General features: G+C 40.1%; 1 protein-coding gene across 1 annotated transcript in view; it reads left to right on the forward strand.

The window, feature by feature from the left end:
* USP24 (ubiquitin specific peptidase 24) overlaps nt 1-24,023 on the forward strand; it is a 73,118-nt gene that overhangs the window by 15,572 nt on the left and 33,523 nt on the right. Inside the window, exons 3-26 of the mRNA XM_028733354.2 lie at nt 965-1,032; nt 1,681-1,824; nt 3,284-3,406; nt 4,194-4,229; nt 5,232-5,297; nt 5,672-5,737; nt 6,925-6,999; nt 7,966-8,124; nt 8,841-8,955; nt 9,727-9,830; nt 13,129-13,236; nt 13,401-13,496; nt 13,590-13,751; nt 14,202-14,309; nt 16,114-16,263; nt 16,438-16,569; nt 16,913-17,024; nt 17,238-17,314; nt 17,981-18,121; nt 19,060-19,113; nt 19,726-19,841; nt 21,738-21,804; nt 23,243-23,353; nt 23,908-24,006. Coding sequence (XP_028589187.2) covers nt 965-1,032; nt 1,681-1,824; nt 3,284-3,406; nt 4,194-4,229; nt 5,232-5,297; nt 5,672-5,737; nt 6,925-6,999; nt 7,966-8,124; nt 8,841-8,955; nt 9,727-9,830; nt 13,129-13,236; nt 13,401-13,496; nt 13,590-13,751; nt 14,202-14,309; nt 16,114-16,263; nt 16,438-16,569; nt 16,913-17,024; nt 17,238-17,314; nt 17,981-18,121; nt 19,060-19,113; nt 19,726-19,841; nt 21,738-21,804; nt 23,243-23,353; nt 23,908-24,006 — 2,489 coding nt within the window. The remainder of the gene's footprint in view (nt 1-964; nt 1,033-1,680; nt 1,825-3,283; nt 3,407-4,193; nt 4,230-5,231; nt 5,298-5,671; nt 5,738-6,924; nt 7,000-7,965; nt 8,125-8,840; nt 8,956-9,726; nt 9,831-13,128; nt 13,237-13,400; nt 13,497-13,589; nt 13,752-14,201; nt 14,310-16,113; nt 16,264-16,437; nt 16,570-16,912; nt 17,025-17,237; nt 17,315-17,980; nt 18,122-19,059; nt 19,114-19,725; nt 19,842-21,737; nt 21,805-23,242; nt 23,354-23,907; nt 24,007-24,023) is intronic.

Here is a 24,023-nt window from a genome sequence, read left to right on the forward strand (position 1 = left end):
CTCGGTCTAGTGCGGCCCTGTAAATATAAGCATTTGCACCCTTCAGGTTTACAGCATGTACTTTGTGCAATGATGCTTACTCAGGATGATAAGTGATGCTGCAAGACCTATGCTTCAGGGAACTATTTAAGTTGTCTGTGCATAATCAGTATCATCATGAAATTATAGCTAAATTGCAGCTGTTTCAGCGCGAAGCATTGCCTGCTTACTTCTGCCGCAGATGGTGTGTGGCACATCTGATGTGCTCAGAAATGTCTGTATCCTTTCCCAAGGGTTTGACAGTAAACACCATTAAAGAAACAAAATAGTTCCTAGGTTGGGGATTGAGTCTTCTGCTCTTGAGTATGATCTCTCCCCCTTCCTCGTTTTTCATCTTGATGCTTCAGATGAAGTGAAGAGCATTTATGTCACTGATAACTGCATGCACTCCAGCTGGAAGCATCTGCATCCACAGAGAAAACAGAGCAATGCTTACCTTTTATTACCTTTGCTGTAATGTTCTACTGTTCCAGCCAGCAAACTCTGCCTGGGATCCATAGAGCTGTTCTGTCTCATGTGAACTACCCTCATAGCATTTCTGACTCCAGTGCCATATCATAAACTACTTTTGAAAGTCCCTCAGTTGAATAAGAAAATATCTAAAGTCTCCTTTGTTCATAGTATTCTGGATCCTGGCCTTTGTGAGCAATACCTTGCCCCTTCCTTTTAAGCACAAAAATATGGAGCTTTAGAAAGGATTGTTGTTTCTGTGTTGACTTTTAGAAATCTGCACTGTTTTATTTCATTCATTTCTCCTTATTAAAACTATAACTTCTTTGAGTTTCTTCATTATTAAAAGAATTGGTATGCAGTAGTGGTGTTTGTGTGAACCAACAAAAATCTTGTTTGGGTAGCCCTGTGAGCTTCAGTCCGTAGCTTGCAAAACTTTGCAGGATCCTAACTCCTCCTTTTTTCCCTAAATAAGGGCTTTCGGATTCTGATGAAAACTGCAGGAGGTTTATGGACAGATGTATGCCTGAAGCATTTAAAAAGGTAGGTGTAAGAGAACATTACAGTGGATTCTATCTAGTACTGTAGATAGGAGAGTAGGTGGTATATAACTCATAAAGTGGCAGCTTGCTACATTCTGATACTGTAGCAAGTAAGGAGGAAGAGGGCAAGTTACAATAATGGACATGGTTGACAAATACTATTGTGCTATTCCACTTCAAATTTGCAGAGTTAAGAGCTGCATTTGATTTTTCTTTTGCATGTTGCAGCAATTTTGTGGTGTTCTACAAAATAGGTCACTTTTTATTGGGACAGCAAATGGGGACAGGAGAATGGGGCTATTGAGAAAAGTTTGTAGGAATAAGGACAGGAGTTTGTTTGGGGTTTTTAAAAGTTGATTAGTGAGGTTATGCCAAGTGAAGATGTTCTCCTAGCCGCCTCTGGTCTTGGAATGTATTGAAGATATTGTGTTCTCTAAATATTCTATGCCTAAAAATGGAATCTTCTTAAAACTGGGATGGGGAGCTAAGGTAGATGCCGGCTGTTCTTTCCAGGTTTAAAATCTGCCTTCAGAAGTTGTTTGTTGCTAAATAGATAGCTCCAAAAGCATTTCAAGGCTAGCAAAAAGGTACTCTTTTCCCCCTTGTAGATCCATGTCAGCATTTTAACACATACTGTGCTCCTTTGCAGCTGTTGACATCGAGCGCTGTTCATAAATGGGGTACCGAAATCCATGAGGGAATCTACAACATGTTGATGCTACTAGTAGATCTGGCTGCAGAGAGGATAAAGCAAGATCCTATCCCTGTTGGTCTTCTCGCTGTACTCACAATGGTATTGCAGTTACTTGATCTCAAGGCTATTCAGCATGAAAATCTTACAACTGAATATCTGTTCATCCTAAACGCATGGCTTATTAAAATGTAAACTCTAGAAAAGACATTTCTTGGTTATATTTGCATACTGAATACATTCCGCCAAATCATGATTAAGGAAGCTTTTAGCTATGACTTAATGTGATGTTTGAATTGACAAGGCATATTGAATTAACAAGACATACTGAATTGACAAGACATCACCCGTTGAATCAGAATAAGAAACCTGGTTTGAAGTGGTTTTTTAAACCATGGCTTGTACTATTCTGGTTTGCCATGTCTGAACTGACAAACCACAGTTATGGCTGTTGTGTCATTTTCCAAGAACTGCTCCAAGCCTTGGCTTTCCTGTATATTTGGAAATTCAAACCACTTAGGTTCTAAACTATAGAGAATGTAATTAATTACTTAGCAAGATGTATGTTCGTACTTTGCTTTGACACTTGGTATTCTACTGTCTGCAATGACTTTAAACTTGTCAATTTACTGTTTTTAAGAAATGTGAAGAGGGAGTGACCATATCTCAGTGGTAGAGCACATAGTCTGCAATCTGAAGATCCCAGGTTCAATTTCTGGCATCTTCAGTTAGAATGATCAGGTGGTAGGCAATGGGAAAGATCTCCCTCTGTCTGGGACCCTGAAGAGCTGGTCCTTGTCAGAATAGACCATACTAGAGCAGTTGAGCAAACAGTCTAACCTGGTATAGGGCTGGTTTTTGAGGTTTCACTCACAATATTTCACTTTTCATTTTAAAAGCCAAAGTTAAGCATCCATGTTAATATCTACATAAACATAATCCGAAGCAATGCATTTCGCCAGTCTAGGCTCCAATAGCCACCCAGTGTTTTGTCAAAGAAAATTGGTTTTGAGATACAGTGGTGCCTCGCAAGACGAAATTAATTCGTTCCGCGAGTTTTGTCATCTTGCGATTTTTTTCGTCTTGCGAAGCACGGTGTCGGGAAAGTTTTGGAAAAGCTTCAAAAATCACCAATGTCTTTAAAAACCCCAAAAAAGGCTACCACACCGCGTTCTATGAGTTGCTCCTTGAAGTCGTCGCAACTGTATTAACGGTGTTAAGAAAAAGGAAATAAACTTGCAAGATGTTTCCGTCTTGCGAAGCAAGCCCATAAGGAAAATCGTCTTGCGAAGCAGCTCAAAAAACCCTTTCGTCTAGCGAGTTTTTTGTCTTGCAAGGCATTCGTCTTGCGAGGTACCACTGTACTAAAACCATGTCTTCTATTTCTTCACTCTGAAGTTCTGGTCCTGCTTCTGCAAAAGTGTGTGTACTTCTTGATGTTCAAACACTTCTCTTTCCTAGGAAGGAAAACCTGATGAAAAGCCACTTGATCCAAATGTGTTTTACATTGGAAAATTGCTAATCCTATATGTCTGCTTTCTTGTCACACCTTTCACTGTAGGCTCTTAATCCTGATAATGAGTACCATTTCAAGAACCGAATGAAAGTATGCCAAAGGAACTGGGCAGAAGTATTTGGAGAGGGCAATATGTATGCTGTCTCACCCATATCTACTTTCCAGAAGGTAAATGTGTACACTTCAGGTCTCTTACTAGAAGTCAGACAGAATTTAAGTTGTGTTTTAGTGCAGTATGTGTGTCACTTGAAATAAACATTGCCATTTCCTCCCCACCCCCTTTCCCATATCTAACAATTTATCAATCTGTCTCATTGACAGTAGCCTTTCGTGTGCTATTATTTCTGCTACTTTGACTATAATAAGGGTTTAATTACCACTCCAACCACAGTGCTCTCTTCTAGATCTTAGTGGTGACCACACTGTAGCTGTGGTTTAGACTGTCGTATGGGTGTGATAATTTCCAGTCCTTTTAGATCTGAATAGTGGCTAAGGAAGTGATAAATGGATAAATAAAAATTCGGTCATGAGACTTTTTAGACACTTTTGCAGCATTGAGCTTATTGGTGCCAAAATCTTGCTTCTAATTTCATTCCTTTTTTAAAAAAAAACACAACCCCTTCTACTCCATTATGGGTTATAAATATACATGATTCTGTGTCACCAACTCCATATCCTAATCTTGCCATAGAATCATAGACTCATAGACCATAATACATTATAATAGGTTAGGCAATGTTTGGGAAGTGGATAGTGCTAACAATCTCATCCAGAAATGTTATGTGCCTTATCTGAACAGTTGTTGGCAGGCAGTGCCTGTGTTGTATTTGCAGTGACCGGTCATGCATGAAGTAATCTCGAGCTCTAAATGAAACACACAATTAAAACACCATTATTTTAGAAAGTATCCTTGAGGGGGAAATGCTACTAATTTGTTAACATCTCTGTTGGCTAGGAACCACATGGATGGCTAGTGGACTTAGTGAACAGGGTAAGTAAATGATAAAGCATTATTTATTCTGAACCATCTGCACATGTAAGAAACTATAAAGACTTTCACTAAACAAAAATAAAACCAGTTCCTGGGGTGGGGTGGGGGACGACAAGAATGACTGTGAAGAAATACAGTTACAAATATTTAAGCTGGGATTAAGTTGGAAATAAGTGTTGGTCAAAAGACATATGGGAAAATAAGATACATTTGAGGAAGGATCTGAAGTGGAAGAGTTAGCACCATGTCTATATTCAGATAGATCACAAAAGAGAATGAATGGGTTGTAATTTAAAGCAAGAGGACTTCTGTCAATGAAGGATGTTAGCACTGGAAGAATGAGGATCATATATAGGCATATATTTTTAAATGAGATCCAGTGGATGAATTTATAGTGGTACTGAAGGGAATGGGAAGTATTTGAAGGGAAATGAAGAGCGGTCATCACTTGTACAATGGGAGAGGTGAATGTTTTTGTCAGCAGGATGAGTATTTTTAGCACCAAATATGAGGCTAGAGTTCTGTGGAGAGGCTTCCAAGGCTCATTTTGTATGTGTGCGCACACATGTTCATGTATGCAGCATTATTCTTGCAAAATGTTCATGTGGGAGTTTTCATCATTTATCTGGAGCTGTAATAGAGTAAGAAGAAATGGATGATGCATATGGAAAAATAGTTTTACCTCTTAAAGGGATTTGTCATCAATTTCCCTGTGAAATGCCATTGAACTGAGTTTTCTAGGTGAACTTCAGAAAAATATGAGTCTTTGACAGAGAGAACTGCAATAGTAGTTTTCCTATTCTCCTATGAGAATTGTTGTACCTTTACCTCCATCACTGAAGTAGTAAAATCCTTAGACTCAGCATACCTTACTGATACACTTTCCTGTGGTGGACAACTGAAAGAAATGTTCATCTATTCATGCCTGTTTCTGAGATCTATCACACTACTTTTATTTATATAGTCCATGTCTTTGACGGTGTTGTTTGTATATTTTTTTAGTTTGCAGAATTAGGTGGATTTTCTGCAATTCAGTCTAAGCTTCATTCAGAAGATATTGAACTTGGGGTAAGTTAAAATCCCGATCATTTCCCTTTGTTTTATGAATCTTTTACAGTAGATGGCTCTTGTTCAATACTTACAAATTTTCTGTTGTTGTGGAACGGAAGTAATATTTTAGTCTTGAGATGTGCTGGGTGAAGCAAACACAACTTCTAAAACTGTAGTGTGAATTGGCGTGCTTCATTGCATTACCTTTAGGCTGTATTTGCTGCTGCTGTCATCAAGCAAAACTATACTAGCCATGTTCATCTGTCTGTTTTATCAAATACCATTCTCTTGTCTTAGCCTCATATGCTAGGGACCAGTTTGGGCATCCTTCTTGTGGCATTTGCCTCGGGTCTGTTCTGTGTATGTTCTTAAATGCTTTCTCTTTCTTCTAGGCAGTATCTTCTTTAGTTCAGCCTTTGGGGGTTTGTGCAGAGTATCTCAATTCTTCGGTAGTACAGGTAACAAGCAGCACTTTCTCTTTAAAATTATGTACAATTAGTAACTTGCTCTGAGATTTTTTTAAATAAGTGAAACAAGTGTGGTTCATTGCCCTATGCCTTATGTTTGTTTTTCAGGTAATGCATTTGCAAAATACTTGTTTTGAAACTCATAATATTATAATAATATAATAACACCAAATGATGCTCACATTAACATTGATGCTATTATTGTTAAAAACAACAGTCAGTTTGGGATAACTCTAGATAATCTGTGAGATACCTTTATAGGACAGATTGGAGGTGGGCGGTCTGTGAGATCCAATTTGTATACTTAGAATTAAATAATTCTGAACCCTGGAATTTGTGTTTAGTGACAGAACCAAACTGAGTTTGCAGTCCTTTGACATAAAAGCCTACTCCTCCAGCAGTTGAATGGGGGGGGGGGAGTCATTTTGCTGCCATTGTTAAACAATTGGGAGTTGGAAATCCTTGTTCTACTTTACCCACCCAGAGCTCAATCAGTAGGTCCTAATCTAACATTTGCCACCCCAATATAGACTTGTATTTATTTTTACATTGGGAAGTATCTAACAGTCACATGTGAAAGTTGCTTGTGCAACTGATCTTTCTCCTCCTCCCTACAGACACTTAAAAAGCCTTTCTGGAGGACTTCATTGAACAGCGTGGGCTGTTTACCTGGAAGGCGGGTGTTGTCTGAAACTGGACACAAAAACCTTGCTTCCTTTGCCCATTTTAGGGAGAGTTGCCTATGCCACAGCCCATAATGTTTGATGTTTTATTGTTCAGGGGTCTACGGGGGGCGGGGGTGAAAAGATTGGTTGAGTGAGCAGTTTACCACTCAGGCAAGCAGTGGATACAACACTTCCAAATTAATTTGTTTGTTTCCTTACTTCACATATACTCACATCAAATTGGCTTACATCTATTTTAATTGTACCTAGTTTGTGTCAAATAATGGAACACTAGCATAAGTCTTAGGTTCTGAGCATAAGTGGAATATACTTTTACTCAGGGGAGAGTGGTTGCAATTTTTCTTTCCTGCACCACATTAAATCTCACTTGGGGAAACTTCCCTGATCTTCAGAAGGGTGCAGGAATAAAAGTTTTCCATTTCAAGAAAGCCCTTGGAGCAGGGAGATACATTTTCTCTTTAACATACAGATTGCCTGTTTCTTGTTTTATAGCCCATGCTGGATCCAGTAATTCATAATATGATTAAATATGTACAGAATGTTGAAGAGAAGGACCTGAAAGACAAGGTAAAACCTGATTTTTTGGATATGACCTACAACTTGAACTGCAATTTGAAAGTGTAAAACTGACATTCCGTTAGCTAATGCTGCTGCTCCCATGCTTAAAAGCATGTGTGTACTTAACTAATGCTTGGTGAAACACTTGTAATGACACTTGACAAATAATCAGCCTTAGAAGATTTAGCCATTAATGCTGTCAGCTGCAGTGTGCTTAGTACACACTTTCCTTTATAAAGTAATTTGTTCTATATTTATGATTTATTTAGAACATGTTTACCCAGCTCTTCAGCTGGGTTACTTACATGCAGTCAGTTAATACAGGAAAGTGCCTTCCTACAGACTTACAGTCTATAACACATGATGCACAAGAAAGAAGGGCTTGGAAAGGAAGAAGAAACTCAGGATACCCATTTAAAAAATAAATGATAATTTCTATAATGACAGCATGGAATAGAATTGTTCAGGGACAGGAAGAGCTTGATAAAGCAAGTATTTTAGTGGAGCTGGTAGAGTGGCCCTGCTAGAATGGTTGCTTCCGTGTAGCAGTCTACATCAGGCATAGGCATCCAGATGTTTTGGGCTACAACTCCCATCATCCCTGACTACTGGTCCTGTTAGCTAGGGATGATGGGAGTTGTAGTCCGAAAACATCTGGAGGGCGAAGTTTGCCTGTGCCTGGTCTAGATCCACAATAGTTGCAAATCTGCACTCTTTGTTTTAGGAGGCTAGAATCTTGTATAGCTATTGCTTTTTCAAAGCTTGTTTGATAGACAATGCAAAACTTTAAAAAGCTTAATAACTTTTGCCCAAAAAATGCTCAACAACTTTTGTGTCCGGATTTTCACCTTTTGAAATATGGGAGCCCTACCTGTACAGTTTCAAAGGCTGCCTGAACTTAGGTGGTATCTTCCTTGCTGCTTGAATTCTTCTCTGAGATCTCTAAAAAGCGCTCATAATTCTTATGTTTTGCAGAGGCTGGTCAGTATCCCTGAACTCTTGTCTGCCATCAAGCTCCTTTGCATGCGATTCCAACCTGACTTGGTAACAGTCGTAGATGACCTGCGCTTAGATATCCTGTTGCGTATGTTGAAATCGCCACACTTCAGTGCAAAAATGAACTCTCTCAAAGAAGTAAGTTTGCTATGCTAAAATCTTCAACTGATTAGATTGACATTGACAATCGGGTATTTTCAGCTTTCACAGATCTAGGACACACTTTTATCCCAAACACTCATTTGGCGATCATTTTATTGATCTTTTACCATATATGTGCATGGTGGTAGTGCTCCTCTTGCGAGCCACCTTAAATCAGGCTGCAGCCCACGAATGGGTCCCGATCCAGTAGTTAAAGGATAGTTCTCTAGCTCATATTAACCGTAACAACTTAATGATAACCATTGCTGATTTGGATCATAAAGCTTTCAAAGAGAAAATTCAGAGGCATAGGAGGAATCAAAAGATTCTTAGATTCTATCCATGGCTATAAATCCATTTGAAGTTCACTTATGGAATAACTGGCAAATATATGGTGTTAGTGTACATTTAAAAGGCCTAATAAACTTTTCATGAGGCCATTGAAATATTAATGATTTTACAGAGCTGGGCACTGCTCAGTGCAGTAATGAAAAATAGAATATAGTTTTACTTATTCCCTGGATCTTCAAGTATTTAGTGTTTCAGGCCTTGCAAACCTTCACAGTGAAGACACGTATTTACAGCCCTCCCAAGAACCACCCATACATACAGCAACTGACTTTCAAGTTTATATATTTTATTTCCTACACACTTTGGCTATTGATATATCTAGTTGTTACAAATCCTCTGAATGACACTGTGTTAATTTTTAGGTAACAAAACTTATTGAAGACAGCACTGTATCCAAATCAGTAAAGAACGCAATAGATACAGATCGGTTATTAAACTGGCTAGTAGAAAACTCTGTTCTTTCAATTGCATTAGAAGGTAAGTTTTGAATATCCTGCTGCGTTTCTGAAATTCTTAAACAGAAAGAAAGTTGATATTGTGGTTGCAGTCAGAAGGAGTGCTAAACTATGTTTGGTATTAATGAAAGTGAGCCTTGTACTTGCATGCTGCCTCACTCCTCTTCCTCCAGGTTGGCTGCAAGGAAATGATGTGAAGCTTTCACTTACAAGATTAAAATAAATTCAGAATGTTGTCCAAACCCAGGCAAACTGTGGTTTATCTTAACAGTGGTCGATTGACACAAACCATAGTTTAGAAAGTTGGCTTGTTTCAATTAACCATTGTTAAGATGAAGTGTTGTTTGGCTTTGGATGATTAAAAAAACCGTGGTTAATACAAGATGGAAGCTAAAATTGTGTACTTTTTGCAGTAAGAGAACAAAGTATATGAGCTAAGACTCGTAATGCTAAACCACAGCACTTTGTCTGAACCATTCATGTATCTGAATATTTTGGTGTAGATATTCAAAAGTTCATATTTTAGTGAGTCTTTCAAATTCTCTGGTATTTTTAGAAGTATCTTGGGTGCTACCAGCACCAATCCATCGGGTAAGAAAGGGCATTTTTAAAAATACTAAGGGCCTTAGTTGTGTAGTGAATGAGATGGAGAGGGTTGTTAGAAAACAGATCTTCATGTTACTGAAGCTCCTCTTAGTTGTTTTGAAGGAGTATATATTTTGTTATTACCATTTCAAAGACTTGATTAAGGCATTCCTTCTGGTTAGGCTCACTGTCCTGTTTCTTTCGCTAGGTAACATAGACCAAGCACAATATTGTGATCGTATAAAAGGAATTATTGAACTCCTGGGCAGCAAGTTATCATTAGATGAGCTGACAAAAATATGGAGAATACAGGTGAGGATGTGCAGCAGTATGTCTCAGAGTTTGAAATTCTTTTGACAGCATTTGTGGAATGTCTTTTTCAGGTGCATGTATAAAGATCCCAAACCTATCCAAACTTAGCAGATAATAATAGTGTGACTGATCATACGGTAGATATCCATGGAGATGGAGTATGTGTTATTCTACAGAATTAGGACTCATGGCAGGAAGTTGTGTTCATGGATGCTAAATAGATGCATCAATCCTAGGATTGGAAGGAGGCCAGTAGGTCATCTTGTTAAACAACTTGCCCAAGGGAAATTTGTTGCTTGTAATACAAACAACACCTCAATGAATCATTATTTTATTTTATTTTATGTTATTTGCAATCACATAAATATGCCACATGGGATGCGGGTGGCGCTGTGGGTAAAACCTCAGCGCCTAGGACTTGCCGATCGCATGGTTGGCGGTTCGAATCCCCACGGCGGGGTGCGCTCCCGTTGTTCAGTCCCAGCTCCTGCCCACCTAGCAGTTCGAAAGCACCCTTAAGTGCAAGTAGATAAATAGGTACCGCTTTATAGCGGGAAGGTAAACGGCGTTTCCGTGTGCTGCGCTGGTGCAGGCTCACCAGAGCAGCTTCGTCATGCTGGCCACATGACCCGGAAGTGTCTGTGGACAGCGCTGGCTCCCGGCCTCTAGAGTGAGATGAGCGCACAACCCTAGAGTCTGTCAAGACTGGCCCGTATGGGCAGGGGTACCTTTACCTTTACCTTTAAATATGCCACAAGCAGAGAACAGGGTTTGTTTCAATGCATGCTTCTCAGTACTTTCCTATCACCATATTAAGTCCTGATATCTTTATCTTGTGTTGTGACTTTCCCAAACCTCATAAGACATACCTTGTTCATGTCCTGCTGACCAGTAATCTGATTTAGGCAAGTTTCCAAGAAGATGCGTGACAACCACACTCTGATGCTATATGAGCAAGAGAGCAAACAGTATGGTGATCACATTTGCTGAGGCCCTGGAAAAAATTACGCTTCTAGGTTCATCTCTTTTGTTTCTAGTTGTATCTCTCTTCAAATTCTGTGTGAAAGAGAAAACATTGAGAGATGTATGGTTTTTTTTTATCTTAGTTTAGAACTGCTAGTTTTTTTAATTGCTTTGCTAAATTTGTTTGACACCCACATACCTTTGCATATCTGTACATTTTATTCAGTCCATCCATCCTCCCACAAACCATTACATTATTTGGTTACTTAACTTAGTTATTGCACTTTGATAAACAGAGCTCTAGTAATTCATTTATCTTCAAGGGCACTTCTGTCACTTTTCTTTTTTGCAGAAATGATGTTCATTCAAATTTCACATAAGTGTTGAAGGCTGCATGTTCTCTCCCTACCCTGCCTCCTCACTGCTTAATTTTAGTACTTTTATATGAAGCAACTATGTCAAATCTTCCTGTGCGCTGAATATGTTAAGAAACTATGGCCTGCTCTATACCTCAGTTTATGGTCATTCATAAATTTAATGGAAAAATTCTGCCTGAAAATTTGTGCTGGAAAATTTCTGGAGTGCAGAAATGTAATGAGCACAAGGATCACCACTTCAATTTACTTTATAACTAGATATGGTCGTCTTTAGAATATCCACACAGCGTTAAGCTTATAAATATGCAGTAGTCTGTAAAATGGTGACAAAGCTCTTTATTTCTGGCATTGTTGCAACAATGTGACGTACTTCTTCATTTATTTTGAGCACAGTCATTCTGCTGACAAACCTGTGGCATGTTCTAAAAAAAGAGATCTTAAGGCTCTGTGTGTCTCTGAATATCACACATTATAGAATGTCTTTGTAGTCTATCCCTTTCCATGGGTGGGTTGTGACTGACTAAGGGGAGTTGCAAATCATTGCCACAGCGTAGCAGGGATGCAGGTTGAGTTGACGTAGAAAGTTGTAAAGTCCAATGCTTTTAAGCACACAATTTCCAGTATTCCAAATGGATGATTTCTGTGGTTCAGTGTGTTTTCAGTCTCTCAACATTACATAGGATACTTATAACTAAGAATACTGCTACAATATTTTAAGGTGACTTCATTTCTTTAGATTTGGCTGTATGTTAACTTCAGTTGTGGGACGCAGGTGGCGCTGTGGGTTAAAGCCTCAGCACCTAGGACTTGCCGATCGAAAGGTCGGCGGTTCGAATCCCTGCGGCGGGGTGCGCTCCTGTCGTTCGGTCCCAGCGCCTGCCAACCTAGCAGTTCGAAAGCACCTTCGGGTGCAAGTAGATAAATAGGGACCGCTTACTAGCGGGAAGGTAAACGGTGTTCCGTGTGCTGCGCTGGCTCGCCAGAGCAGCGATGTCACGCTGGCCACGTGACCCGGAAGTGTCTGCGGACAGCACTGGCTCCCGGCCTATAGAGTGAGATGAGCGCACAACCCTAGAGTCTGGCAAGACTGGCCCATACGGGCAGGGGTACCTTTACCTTTACCTTTAACTTCAGTTGTATATGAGAACAAATAACATTTGCACACTGCCCATTCACAAGTATATTTCTTGTTGCAATATGTAGCACCAAGAGTTTGGTTGATAAATTAGCAGCTCAGTATTCCATACCATCTTCATATTTGCATTACCTTTAGAATGTTTATTTCAAATACTGTGCTAATCTGCATTCATATGAGGGTAGTTAGCACCTATGTCAGCAACTTCTTTTGATTTCGAACAAATCAATTCAGCCTTCCTGAAGGATTGTGAGTCCTTTTTGACATGACTTGAGCATTTATTTCTGAAATTTTACCTTCCAAGGTTCTCAAAAGCACCATCTTTTCTTAGAGATGAATGATTCATCTTTATTTAATTATGTAGTAGTAGTTACACAATGCCTGCATTTCTACTGGTTCCATTAGCCTCCAGAATACCCAGAGCCTGAAACAGAAAGCACTTCTGAATTAGTAATCAGTTTACTCAATGACACACCTTGCAAACGGTATCTGCCCTTTACACTTAGTATAAAACCTTTCACAGAATACAAATACTTCCTTTGTTGTGTCCAAAACCTGAATGTAAAACCACAAAGTTGTCAGTGTGGTATTTCTTGCTGTGTCTAAGATGAGGCTACAGACTTCCTCATTCTTGCTTGATAATACGCAGTGTGAACCTAAGCATATTTAATCAGAAACATCTATGTTTTCAGTGGGATTTACTCCAGGGTGAGAATGCCTAAGATTCCAGCTTTTCTGTTTAATATACATCTATGATCATTTTTTCAAGTTCACCTTTTTTCATAGCTGTCTCCTTACTGCTGTTTTCCTCTCCTCTTTAAAGTCAGGACAGCCGTCAACTGTAATAGAGAACATCCACACCATTATTGCAGCAGCTGCTGTCAAGTTCAGCTCAGACCAGCTCAATCATCTCTTTGTCCTTATTCAGAAGGTGAGGCAACTACAGCAAGAAACTGAAATATATATTTTGAAGTCTGTTTGGATCTAAAGATCATAATATGGATAACCAAAGCTTGGCCCAGTTGAAACTCAAATTGTTTTTTGTTTCTTGTTTTGTCTTTACTCATCCCCCCCCCCTTCCCTCCCCTTTTGTAGAGTTGGGAATCTGAGAGTGATAGAGTGAGACAGAAGCTGCTAAGCTTGATAGGACGTATTGGTCGGGAAGCACGTGTAGAGACAACTACTGGAAAGGCATGAGTAATAAATTCCACTTTTAAGAATTAACATGGAGGCTAACTTCAGTAATGAATGTTGATATTTATCTGTGTGTGTATATCCTTGTAGGTTCTTGAGGTTCTCTGGGAGTTGGCTCATCTTCCAACATTGCCCAGCAGTTTGATTCAACAAGCCTTGGAGGAGCATTTGACAATCCTTAGTGATGCATATGCAGTGAAGGAGGCAATAAAAAGAAGCTACATAATCAAATGCATAGAAGACATCAAGAGGGTTAGTTTGCCCTATCTCTCAGAATGTATATTCCGCGCACCCCACCCCCAAATCATCTAGATATAACTTTATTTGATTAGAAATGTTGCAGAACTTGAAGCTTGCACATTCATTAGTTCTCAAGTTTCACAGGACGCCTTGAAAAGGGAGAGTGTGTGTATCAGTTTGCTTCTTGTGAGAGTCATAGCCAGTATCTTGCCTTTGTTTCTGCCAAAAGGAGTGACTGTTTGCTGTGGGGAAGCTGCAAGAATGAAATTTGCAAATAGATCCACGTGTCCTTCACAATGTAATCTATATATATTACATAGAGAACTAAATATTGGATTTTGTGAAATTGAAGGAAAGCTATAGTACAGACTACAAAAGTAATCTAGAATGGGGAATAAAACTTGGAATGTTTATGCAGTCATTGTTACTAAGCATATCTATTACTGTACCTTCTCCTAATAGTCATCCCAACATAATAATCCTCAGTTTGTGTGGGTGGTACCAGCTTTACGTCAGCTCCATGAAATCACACGCTCATTTATTAAGCAGACCTACCAAAAGCAAGATAAGGTAAGATAATTTTTGAGACAAAATTGTGTCTTGTGTGGATTGATATGATCAGGAGGGGGAAATATCAGGAGGGAATGAATCTAAAAAATGGGATGCGTTCAGGGACAACATTGAATACTGAGGGTTTGGGTACTTGGGACCTGAAAATGTTTGTTTGTTATTTCAGTGTATAGATCAGTGATTCCCAGCCTTTACAAATTTGAGGACCACTTTTTAACCTCAATTTTTTTTGCAGGCCCTAGCATACAAATTGTTGTAATTTTAGGCTCTGTTAATTGAGAAAACACTATTATGTACTCAATACAGCATGCAACTCACTCTCTCAAGCTAGATTTTAAAGAAGGGGGGAATGTGTAAAAGAGGGGGGGAATGTGTTTCTTTGGGTGGTCTTAAGAGCTGTCAGCAGTAGGATCTCCCAGAAATACCGTATTTTTCGTCCTATAGGGCGCACCGGCCCATAGAACGCACCTCGTTTTGGGGGGGGGGAATGAATAAAAAAAATTTATTCCCCCCCTCAGCCGCAGCTGCAGCCCCAAGTCTTGCACACACCTGCCCGAAGCAGGGGGCGCCCTCCGGAGGGCGCCCCGTGCTTCGGGCTGCAGGCTGCTGCCCGCAAGCCTTGTGAGCCCGCGGGAACTCCCGCCGGGCTTGCAAGGCTTGCGGATAGCTTCCTGAAGCCTGGAGAGCTAGAGGCATCGGTACACACCGACCCCTCTCACTCTCCAGGCTTCAGTGAAACCCTGCATTCGCCCCATAGGATGCACACACATTTCCCCTTTATTTTTGGAGGGGGGAAAGTACGTCCTATGGGGCGAAAAATACGGTAGCTATTTCCCACTATTCAGATTGTGTCCAAATATTTGGTCTGGTGTAACTCACAAGTTCACATACCATGTTGTAAACTCTGGCGTGGTCAGATATATTAGTTCTGATTAAAGATGTTCTTCTGACTCTTTTTCTCCCCCCCCCCCCCCCGCAATAAAGGCTGTCTTATATTGATCCGCTCTTCCTCAGACCCTGCCTTCCATCAGCAGGATCTTCCATTATTTCCCATTTTATCTTTGTATCCCCCCTCTCCTCCTAACATTTTTTAAAAGAGTCATCCTTTAGAAAGCTTGTATCAGACTCTAGCCTTACTTATTTTGTTGATCCAGATAATTATGATTTAATTAGGGTTTTTCAGCTCTGCATCAATACTTTATTTTTGTAAGGTTACCCTGTGTTTTATCCTTTTAACCTTATTAAACTTTACTTGTGTAATTCTTGATTAAATTCTACTAAGTAGAGGAAACGTATTGGCTGACACTGTGGGCCTAAAGCCTCATCCTTGAATCCAAAATTTTCTTTGTATTTAGCCCCCCTCTTCCTAACTTTCTCCCTTTAACATGGCACCTGTGGTGTAGGGAACTGATGTGAAAAACAGCTATCAAACCCTGGGTCTGCTACATAGAAATCAGACTTAGACTTCCTCTTTGAACAAAGCAATCGCTGTCACAAGGCCATGCCGTATTAGTGTCATTCTTAATGCTAAGTATTCATAGTAAGTTCAGATTTGGCTTTGGAAACGAAAGCGCACAATTTTGTGCTGTGCTAACTGAAGTATGTATTTGAAGTGCTTAGTACTTCCTTCTGCACGACTAGTGTCATGACTGGAAACTCTGGTGAATGAGGATAGAAATTATGAGACTAGATGGCCGGGGGGGGGGGGGTGCAGCGAGGGAAACTTGTATTCGAGCCTTGAAAGTCTTAATTGCGCATGTTGTAATGCTCTGCTTAACACATCTTTTCCAATACTTCTGCCAAGAGCATTATTCAGGATCTGAAGAAAAACTTTGAAATAGTGAAGCTGGTGACAAGCAGCTTAATAGCATGCCACCGATTGGCCGCATCCGTGGCAGGTCCTGGGGGCCTGTCAGGAGCAACCTTAGTGGATTGCCGATACACGTACCGGGAGGTAAGCAAACTTGTGGCGTTCAAACCAGATCATTTGGGGGTAGCCCTGTATAGAAGCAACTTCTCTCTTTACTGAGGTAGTGAGCTTCAATCCCTCAAACCTTAAATTTGCAAAACGTTTCCTAAAGGTCTTTTCGGAAATGTTAATTGCAGTTCGTGTTTGCTTCCTTTTCAGTACTTGGAGGCACATCTCAAATTTCTGGCATTTTTTCTCCAAGAGGCTACGCTTTACTTAGGATGGAATCGTGCTCGGGAAATCTGGGAATGCCTTGTGACAGGCCAAGATGTTTGTGAACTAGATCGAGAGGTGAGACGCTGTCCTTGGAATAAATGTAGCACTAATTTACTTGGAAACAATGTATCCTAAAGATGATCTGGGGCTAAAATCAAAACACACTAGGAAAACCAAATCGTTTCACAAATCTGTAAAAAAATAAGGTGCTGTTATGAATGTTTGAGGGGCTATCAGGAGTAGACAAAAATTGCTTTTAATTCTCAGTCATACGGATACTAGAGTTTTCTTAAATTGTTAGCAATCCTCAAACAAATTTTGGTGCGTGGAGTAAACCATAGTATGTCGGATATTTTAGAGCAGTGTAAAATATATCATTTAAAAACAGAATGTGAACCATAGTGTAAACTCTTTTCAGATGTGCTTTGAATGGTTTACAAAGGGGCAGCATGATCTCGAGAGTGATGTGCAGCAGCAGCTTTTTAAAGAAAAAATTCTTAAATTGGAGTCTTATGAAATCACTATGAATGGTATGTAAGTATTTTTGTTTTATCAGCCTTCTGTATAATAGTCAGATATCTTAGAATAAAATTTGGGGGGCTTGATAACGGCTAAAGATTGCAAACAGCTTCAGAGACTAATGAAGTCAGACTTTAAAGCTTTTATTTTGCATGAGTAATGTTTCTGTGTTTGTTTAAATGAAAATAGCAGAATTCCTTTAAAATGTTAATTTTTAAAAACAGGTTTTGGTTTGTTTAAGACCTTTTTTGAAAATGTGAACCTCTGTGATCATCGATTGAAACGTCAAGGAACTCAGCTGGTAAGCAGCTTTCTATAAACTTGTTCCAGTGCAGTTCATAGGTCACAGCTGGCAAGTTTATTTGGAAAATAGTGTGCGCTATAAAATAGTGACCATTGGGAAGTGGCAGTTAGAATGTGGCTCTTCAAAGCTGTAGTTACGGATTTTCCCTGATATTACTGGGATTTCAAAGGCGGAATTGACATCCAGGGGAATTTCTGAAAGACAGCACTTTGTCCTGGATCTTAGGCAAGTCAATTTTAAAAAATCGTGTTTTTCCCCCTAACAAAAGCTCAACAATTTTGGGGGTTCCTTTAAATAATCTCAACAATTTTGGGGTGCCCTGGTTTTTACTTTTTGAAATATGACAACCCTACATTAATTTGTCCTAAGTCAAGATTAGCTTTAGGGCTCAGATCACTTTTCTTTAACTTACTCATATGAAACAATCCATGAGCACAGTTAAATTCTTTGCTTTTACGTGCTTGGGAGGGAGGGGATTTTTCTAGGATTAACCAACATAATTAGAGGAGTCCTTATTTGTACTCATATTACTATTACTTGTTATTAATAATAGTATCTTCAGTTTGTGATAGGATAAAGCTCTGCAACATGTGAAATATTTCAATAGTGTACTCTGATCTGGGTGCTAACAATCTCAGTCTCTCTCTCTTTTATTTTGTCTAGCATGTAGAAAAACTGGAATTAATAGGAATGGATTTTATTTGGAAGATTGCAATGGAGTCACCTGATGAAGAAATAGCAAATGAAGCTATTCAGCTAATAATAAACTATAGTTACATCAATCTAAATCCAAGACTGAAGAAGGTAACAACTCTGAATTGTTTTGGTGGCTGTACTTGTCCCAGAAGATGAGATGTAGGCTGCCTTCAGACGATCCTAATCCAGCGTTCGGTATCTGTGTTAAAAGAACACGTGAGAGTAGGCAGCGAAGACTACCCTGGTAGCTCCTTGTGGGCACCCCATCCTCATTGCTGTCTCCATGACTTGGAGGGATAGCTGCTTCTGCAGTGGAGAGCCTGCTCTATTTATGTGGGTTCCTCATGTGATTTTCAAGGATTCTAAATCTCACAGATTGCCAAAATGAGTAGAGCAGGTTCTCTGCTGCAGAAGAAGTTATTCCTCCAGCTCAAGGAGGGTGACAAGGCTGGAGAGTCAGAGGTTGTGTCCCTGTCCTCACTCTTGCACCTTGCATGTTGTTGTAAACAAATGTTGAATGCCTCAGTATTACCCCTGAAATGTGCAATCCCACCTCTTCCTTTGCGTGCACAGGGAAAAGAGATTAGTAGCTTCCACTTGTTGACAATTGATAGTTTGCTGCATTTGTATGGAACTACAAACTATTAGCTTGTCACTGATTTGAAGTTAAATTGTCACTGATTGAAGTTAAATTGTCACTGATTTGAAGTTGAACTTCTTTCTCTGCATCTGCATGCTTCTTTGCACAGGAAGGAAGAGGGAAGGGGAAGAGATTGTGCATGTGTGTGTGTGTGTGTGCGCGCGCGCGCGTGTGCGCGCGCGCTTACTGCTGTTCATTCATAATGGCAAGCCATGGTTTTGGTTGTCTGAATAGAGACATGGACCGTGTACCTTTTTGTATTACCAACACTCTTTCTCCTACCCGTGCTCATGCTTAAATTCAGTAATATGTGTATAGTAGCAGTTCTCTGTATGTACTCTGGCTCTCTCTGCATGTGTGTGAATTAATGTTTTTAATATAGTTTAACACTTTTCATTCTTTTCAGGATTCAGTGTCACTCCATAAGAAATTCATTGCAGATTGTTATACAAGATTAGAAGTAAGTGTCAATCTTTTTTTAAAAAAATGTCCTGTTCTATTTTTTTCTCTCTTATATAATTGTAAAATAATTTCCAGCATTCCACCTTGTACTGTACAGAAAGCCCTTTCTCAACTGGAGTAATGGAGCAGCCACCATGTTGGGTTATATCCACTAATTATCTGAGGCAGCAGGGAACTGCATGGTAGACTTATGACCCTAGACAACTCCAGTTCTTTTCCTGTCTTTGCCTGGGACACTGAACCGTCTCCCACCTTTGACCCAAGTAGAGTTATTCTTTTTTTGGAATTGTATTTACCATCTCTCTCTTGCCATGGTTGGAACTGGAGCCAGGAGCCTAGAGTCAGAGATCTTTTACCTGTTTACTTGCTTTGGGTGTAACCCTCAAACATCTTAACTAGATAGAGTATTCACAGGGAGTAGCCAGTGCTCGTTTCTTGAATATCATTAAAATGAAGGTTTGTAGAGATGTCTGCCTGTTATGCCTTGGCACTAGCAAATTACTTTGCAGATAAAAGGCAAAGTTTAGGTTCTCAGTGCTGAAGAAGTTGCCGCACCATTACGTGGCCTTCCTTGTAATCCAGAAATAGCATGATGTTTCTTTCATTCTAGGCAGCCAGTTCAGCACTTGGTGGTCCAACGCTGACACATGCTGTCACAAGAGCTACCAAAATGCTAACAGCAACTGCCATGCCTACTGTGGCAACATCGGTACAGTCTCCGTACAGGTAAGGTTTTGGTTTAGGAGTAGATAAATATGATCTATGTTGGTTTGTTCTAGATAACCGTGATTTAGAGGACTGGGAATGTGCTGAAGGCTCACACCTTCCTTCAGTTTCAAGTTTTCTGTAACCATGCCTTGCTAAGGTGTGCAAAACCATGGTATGAAATCCTCTTTAAACCATGCTAATGTGGTTAGCTGTAACCACAGTTTGCCCAACTTGCTTGTGTTAAAAGAAAGCTCAGTAATGAGGAGTCTCATATCTCACATTCCTGATCCACTAAACTTTAGAATGTTACATCTGAACCAGGTATTCTTGTCTGTGTGTGAAATGGGTATGGGCCAAAGAAACTACCGAAATTAGAACTGGCACCCACAGCTTCATCATACATAAACACTTTACAAAGGATAGGTTTATTCAATGTATTTGTCCCCACAAATGAATGTTTCTGGGGTTTGTTTGTTTGGTTGTTTTTGGTTGTTGGTTGTTGTTTTTTTTAAATACCTTGCAAAGGATTCACTGCAGAAGGTAGTTGCCAGAAGGGTGGTGCAAGTCTCTGGTTACAAAAAGAAGTGTTGAGTAAACACTTTTTTAAGGTTTGCTCAACTTATGCTGGCCTGTGATGAGAAGGAAAATAATACAACACAGCACAATATAATATACCCTAAGTTCACCTTTTGGAAAATCAAGTGGTGCTCTGTTCCAGTTCCAAAAAAGAAGTGTTGTTCCTGTATTAAGCAAGTGTAGTAATCGTGGAACAAATAATGTGCACCTCCATTAAATTGATTTGGACAGCTGCTTAAAGAAGATCAAAGTTGGTACTAGTAGTATTTCTCAGGGAATGTACAACAGCATAGTAGTCATTTATGCAAGTAGGAGAAGTCTACAGTGAGGCTGCAGTTTACCAGCAACAGCACTGTAAAAATCTTAAATCTAAATGTTTTCTGTTGCTGATATGGCTTCTGTGATCCTTTTTCTACTGCTGTTTAGTCTCATCTGTATTTTTATTTGTAAGCTTCCTTGAGTTTACTGTTACCATGGAAAGGTGTGAGATATCGATACATTAATTAAATAAATGGAAAGATGAATTGGCCCAGGAATACAGCCAAGTGCAGAAGCTGGTGCTATTTCCCTAAAGCACTGACCACATTCCCCCTGGCCCTGAGGGGAAGGAGGGCAAATTGGAGGTATAAAATAGCATCAAAAACTGCAATAATCTGCAGCGCTGTCTTGCTATTGGCTTTTCTCTCACACCTTCTTCCCTGCTAACATTTCTTTAAAAAGTATGTTGTACCTCACTTTTTAAGCCTTTTTCAGGTGAAATAATAAAGTGTGTTGCCAGGTTTATCTTGAATTATGTGAGCCCCAAATAACAAAAGTTTAGGAAAAACTGGACTGAGTTTACTACTTATACTCCTCCATTCTTTTCTCTCGCTAGGCAAAACTAGGGTTGGAAGTATGTGTTAAGGATGATTTTTTTTCTCCTTGCTGCCACCGCCACCGGTACTTCATCACTAATCTGTGGTTACTTGGAATGCATAATATGATATGACCCAGTTCAGGAATTTCTCTGGCTCTGCTTCACTTCATTGTGTAATGTGGAGCAGGTACAGCAAAATAGTGTGAAGACATCACATCACACTTCCTCTTTTTTAAATCAAATGTTACTGAGGTGATGGTGGGGAGGAGTGAATAAATCTAACTCCTTGACTGTTGCCACCTTGAAACTTAGTTCCAGCTTCTGCATACTCCTTGATAGTGAGAAATTTGTTTGGGGCACCTATCAGATAGCGGCCACAGGCCATAGTGTTGGTGGCTTTTGTCAGGCTGGTAGGTATTTTGAAGGAGCTCAACTGAGGTCTCACCCAACTGTCTCCCATTTATTTTGATTGCAATCTCTAGGTCAACGAAGCTTGTAATAATTGAGAGACTGCTGCTGTTGGCAGAACGCTACGTCATCACTATAGAGGTAAAAAAAAAAGTCTTTGTCATTTTGGTACCCATTTCCCTTTAGTTTGAGTAGCCCAGTAGGTGCAATGCTAAGTTTAGGCTTCAAGTTCTCCTATTGTTATTGTTATTGTTCTTACTTATTTAATTTATATACCGCTCTATCTTCTTCTTCTTCTTTTGGCGATCACTCGTACCCAAGTAAGATTGTCTTCCATAAACATGGTTTTAACAATGAGTCTGTGAGTGACTGTGGAGGCCAATTCTGGACCCACACATCCTTCCACAGTGGAGACATTGGTTCCCAGGTGGGAGTTGATCATAGTGTGGATTTGCCAAGCGTGCCTTCCTCTTAGCAAGTTTCTCCCTTGCATCCTGAGTTTGGGTGTCTTCAAAGTCCATGACACCTTTGGTAAATGCTGTTCTCCAACTGGAGCGCTCGCAGGCCAGTGTTTCCCAGTTGTCGGTGTTTATACTACATTTTTAAAGATTTGCCTTGAGACCCAAAGATCTCAAGGTGGTTTACAAAATAAAATCAAAATATAAAACCACAAAATACATAATCAAAATAAAAACAACAACCCAATAACACACACATCCCACTGTAGACTCATTGTCTAAGCAAGCAAGTTTCTATTAACTTTGGGCCGCATCAGAGAGTGAGGAGGATGAGAACCAACGCAGAACTGGATTGAAAAGGCTACAGTTTTATTAGTGGTGGCTACTTTTGTATTTGGCTGAACTGTGGCAGGACAAGTGATCTAGTGAACTGGTCCTGGAGCCCCAGTCTCTCAAGCTTTGGGAAGAAATTTATACCTTGGAAGGTGACTAAGAAGTCCTAATAATAACTACTACTACTACTACAACCCCTTAACAGCCCACTGCAACAACAGTAGCATGCAGTGATCGGATCCTGCTCCTTGATCATGGCCCTGCTTACTACCCAAGTGAATGAGAACACTGAGCTTTACCCGAAATTGGGTCTCCTTTGAATGACCTAGGAGCAGGCTGGAGAGAAGATCTCCATTCTGGACCACCGCAACCCTCTCCACCCACAGGCCATGCGGTACCAAGCTGACTCGCTGAGGGACAAGACCCATGAACAGTGCAGTGGCAAAGGCATGGACTTGGAGCTGCATGGCCTCCACACTGACAGGCAGTGGCTCTTCATGATTTCATAGCAGGAGCATTCCCAGCCCCAGCTGGAGCTTCTGGGAAATAATCCAGAGACCTTCTGCACACAAAGCAGATGTTCTGCCACTGAGTCCCAGCCAGCATGGGCAGCGATGATGATGTCCAAAATATCTGGAGCACACCAGGTTGGGGAAGGCTTTGCCATATAATAGATGGATCATTGTGACAGCTAAAACACAGATAAAAATGTTCAGTTGATCAGCTTACGCCAGTTTGTTCCTTGATCATTTGTGTCAAAGGTCACTTTTACCACTTTCTTTCCATAGGACCTTTACTCCGTTCCACGTACTATTCTACCTCACGGTGCCTCCTTTCATGGACATCTTTTAACACTTAATGTTATGTATGAATCTACCAAAGATACCTTTACAGTAGAGGTATGCTCTTGCAATTTTATTGCATTTTAAAATACTCAAATTTAAGGTGTGAAAATTCTCAGCAAAAAGGGAGTTGGGTGCTGATGCAAAGCAGGGGTCAGCAAACTTTTTCAGCAGGGGACCGGTCCACTGTCCCTCAGACCTTGTGGGGAGCCGGACTTCATTTTTTGAAGAAAAAAAATGAACGAAATCCTATGCCCCACAAATAACCCAGAGATGCATTTTAAATAAAAGGACACATTCTACTCATGTAAAAACACTCTGATTCCCGGACCATCCGCTGGCTGGATTTAGAAGGTGGTTGGGCCGAATCCAGGCCCCGGGCCTTAGTTTGGCTACCCATGATACAAAGAATATAATAGCATTGGGATGTGCTAAATAATATGTTTTGAGTGTGTTATATATAATGTCAAGGGTATGCTGAGTAAATGGGGATTGCAGGATAATGTGGAAAAGTTTCATGCGCTTGTCCCTTATGGGTCACTGGTTTCTATCTGATAATACTTCCTAGAACTGAGAACATGAATGAACTAACTTCCACTTCATTTTTGCAGGCTCATAGCAATGAGATCATAGGGAGCGTCAGATGGAAGATAGCAAAGCTGTTGAATGCTCCTGTGGAAAACATACAGATATTTGCAAATGACAGCTTGGTATGTTAGGATGATTT

Source organism: Podarcis muralis, chromosome 5 (genome assembly GCF_964188315.1).
Source record: "Podarcis muralis chromosome 5, rPodMur119.hap1.1, whole genome shotgun sequence".
NCBI lineage: Eukaryota > Metazoa > Chordata > Lepidosauria > Squamata > Lacertidae > Podarcis > Podarcis muralis.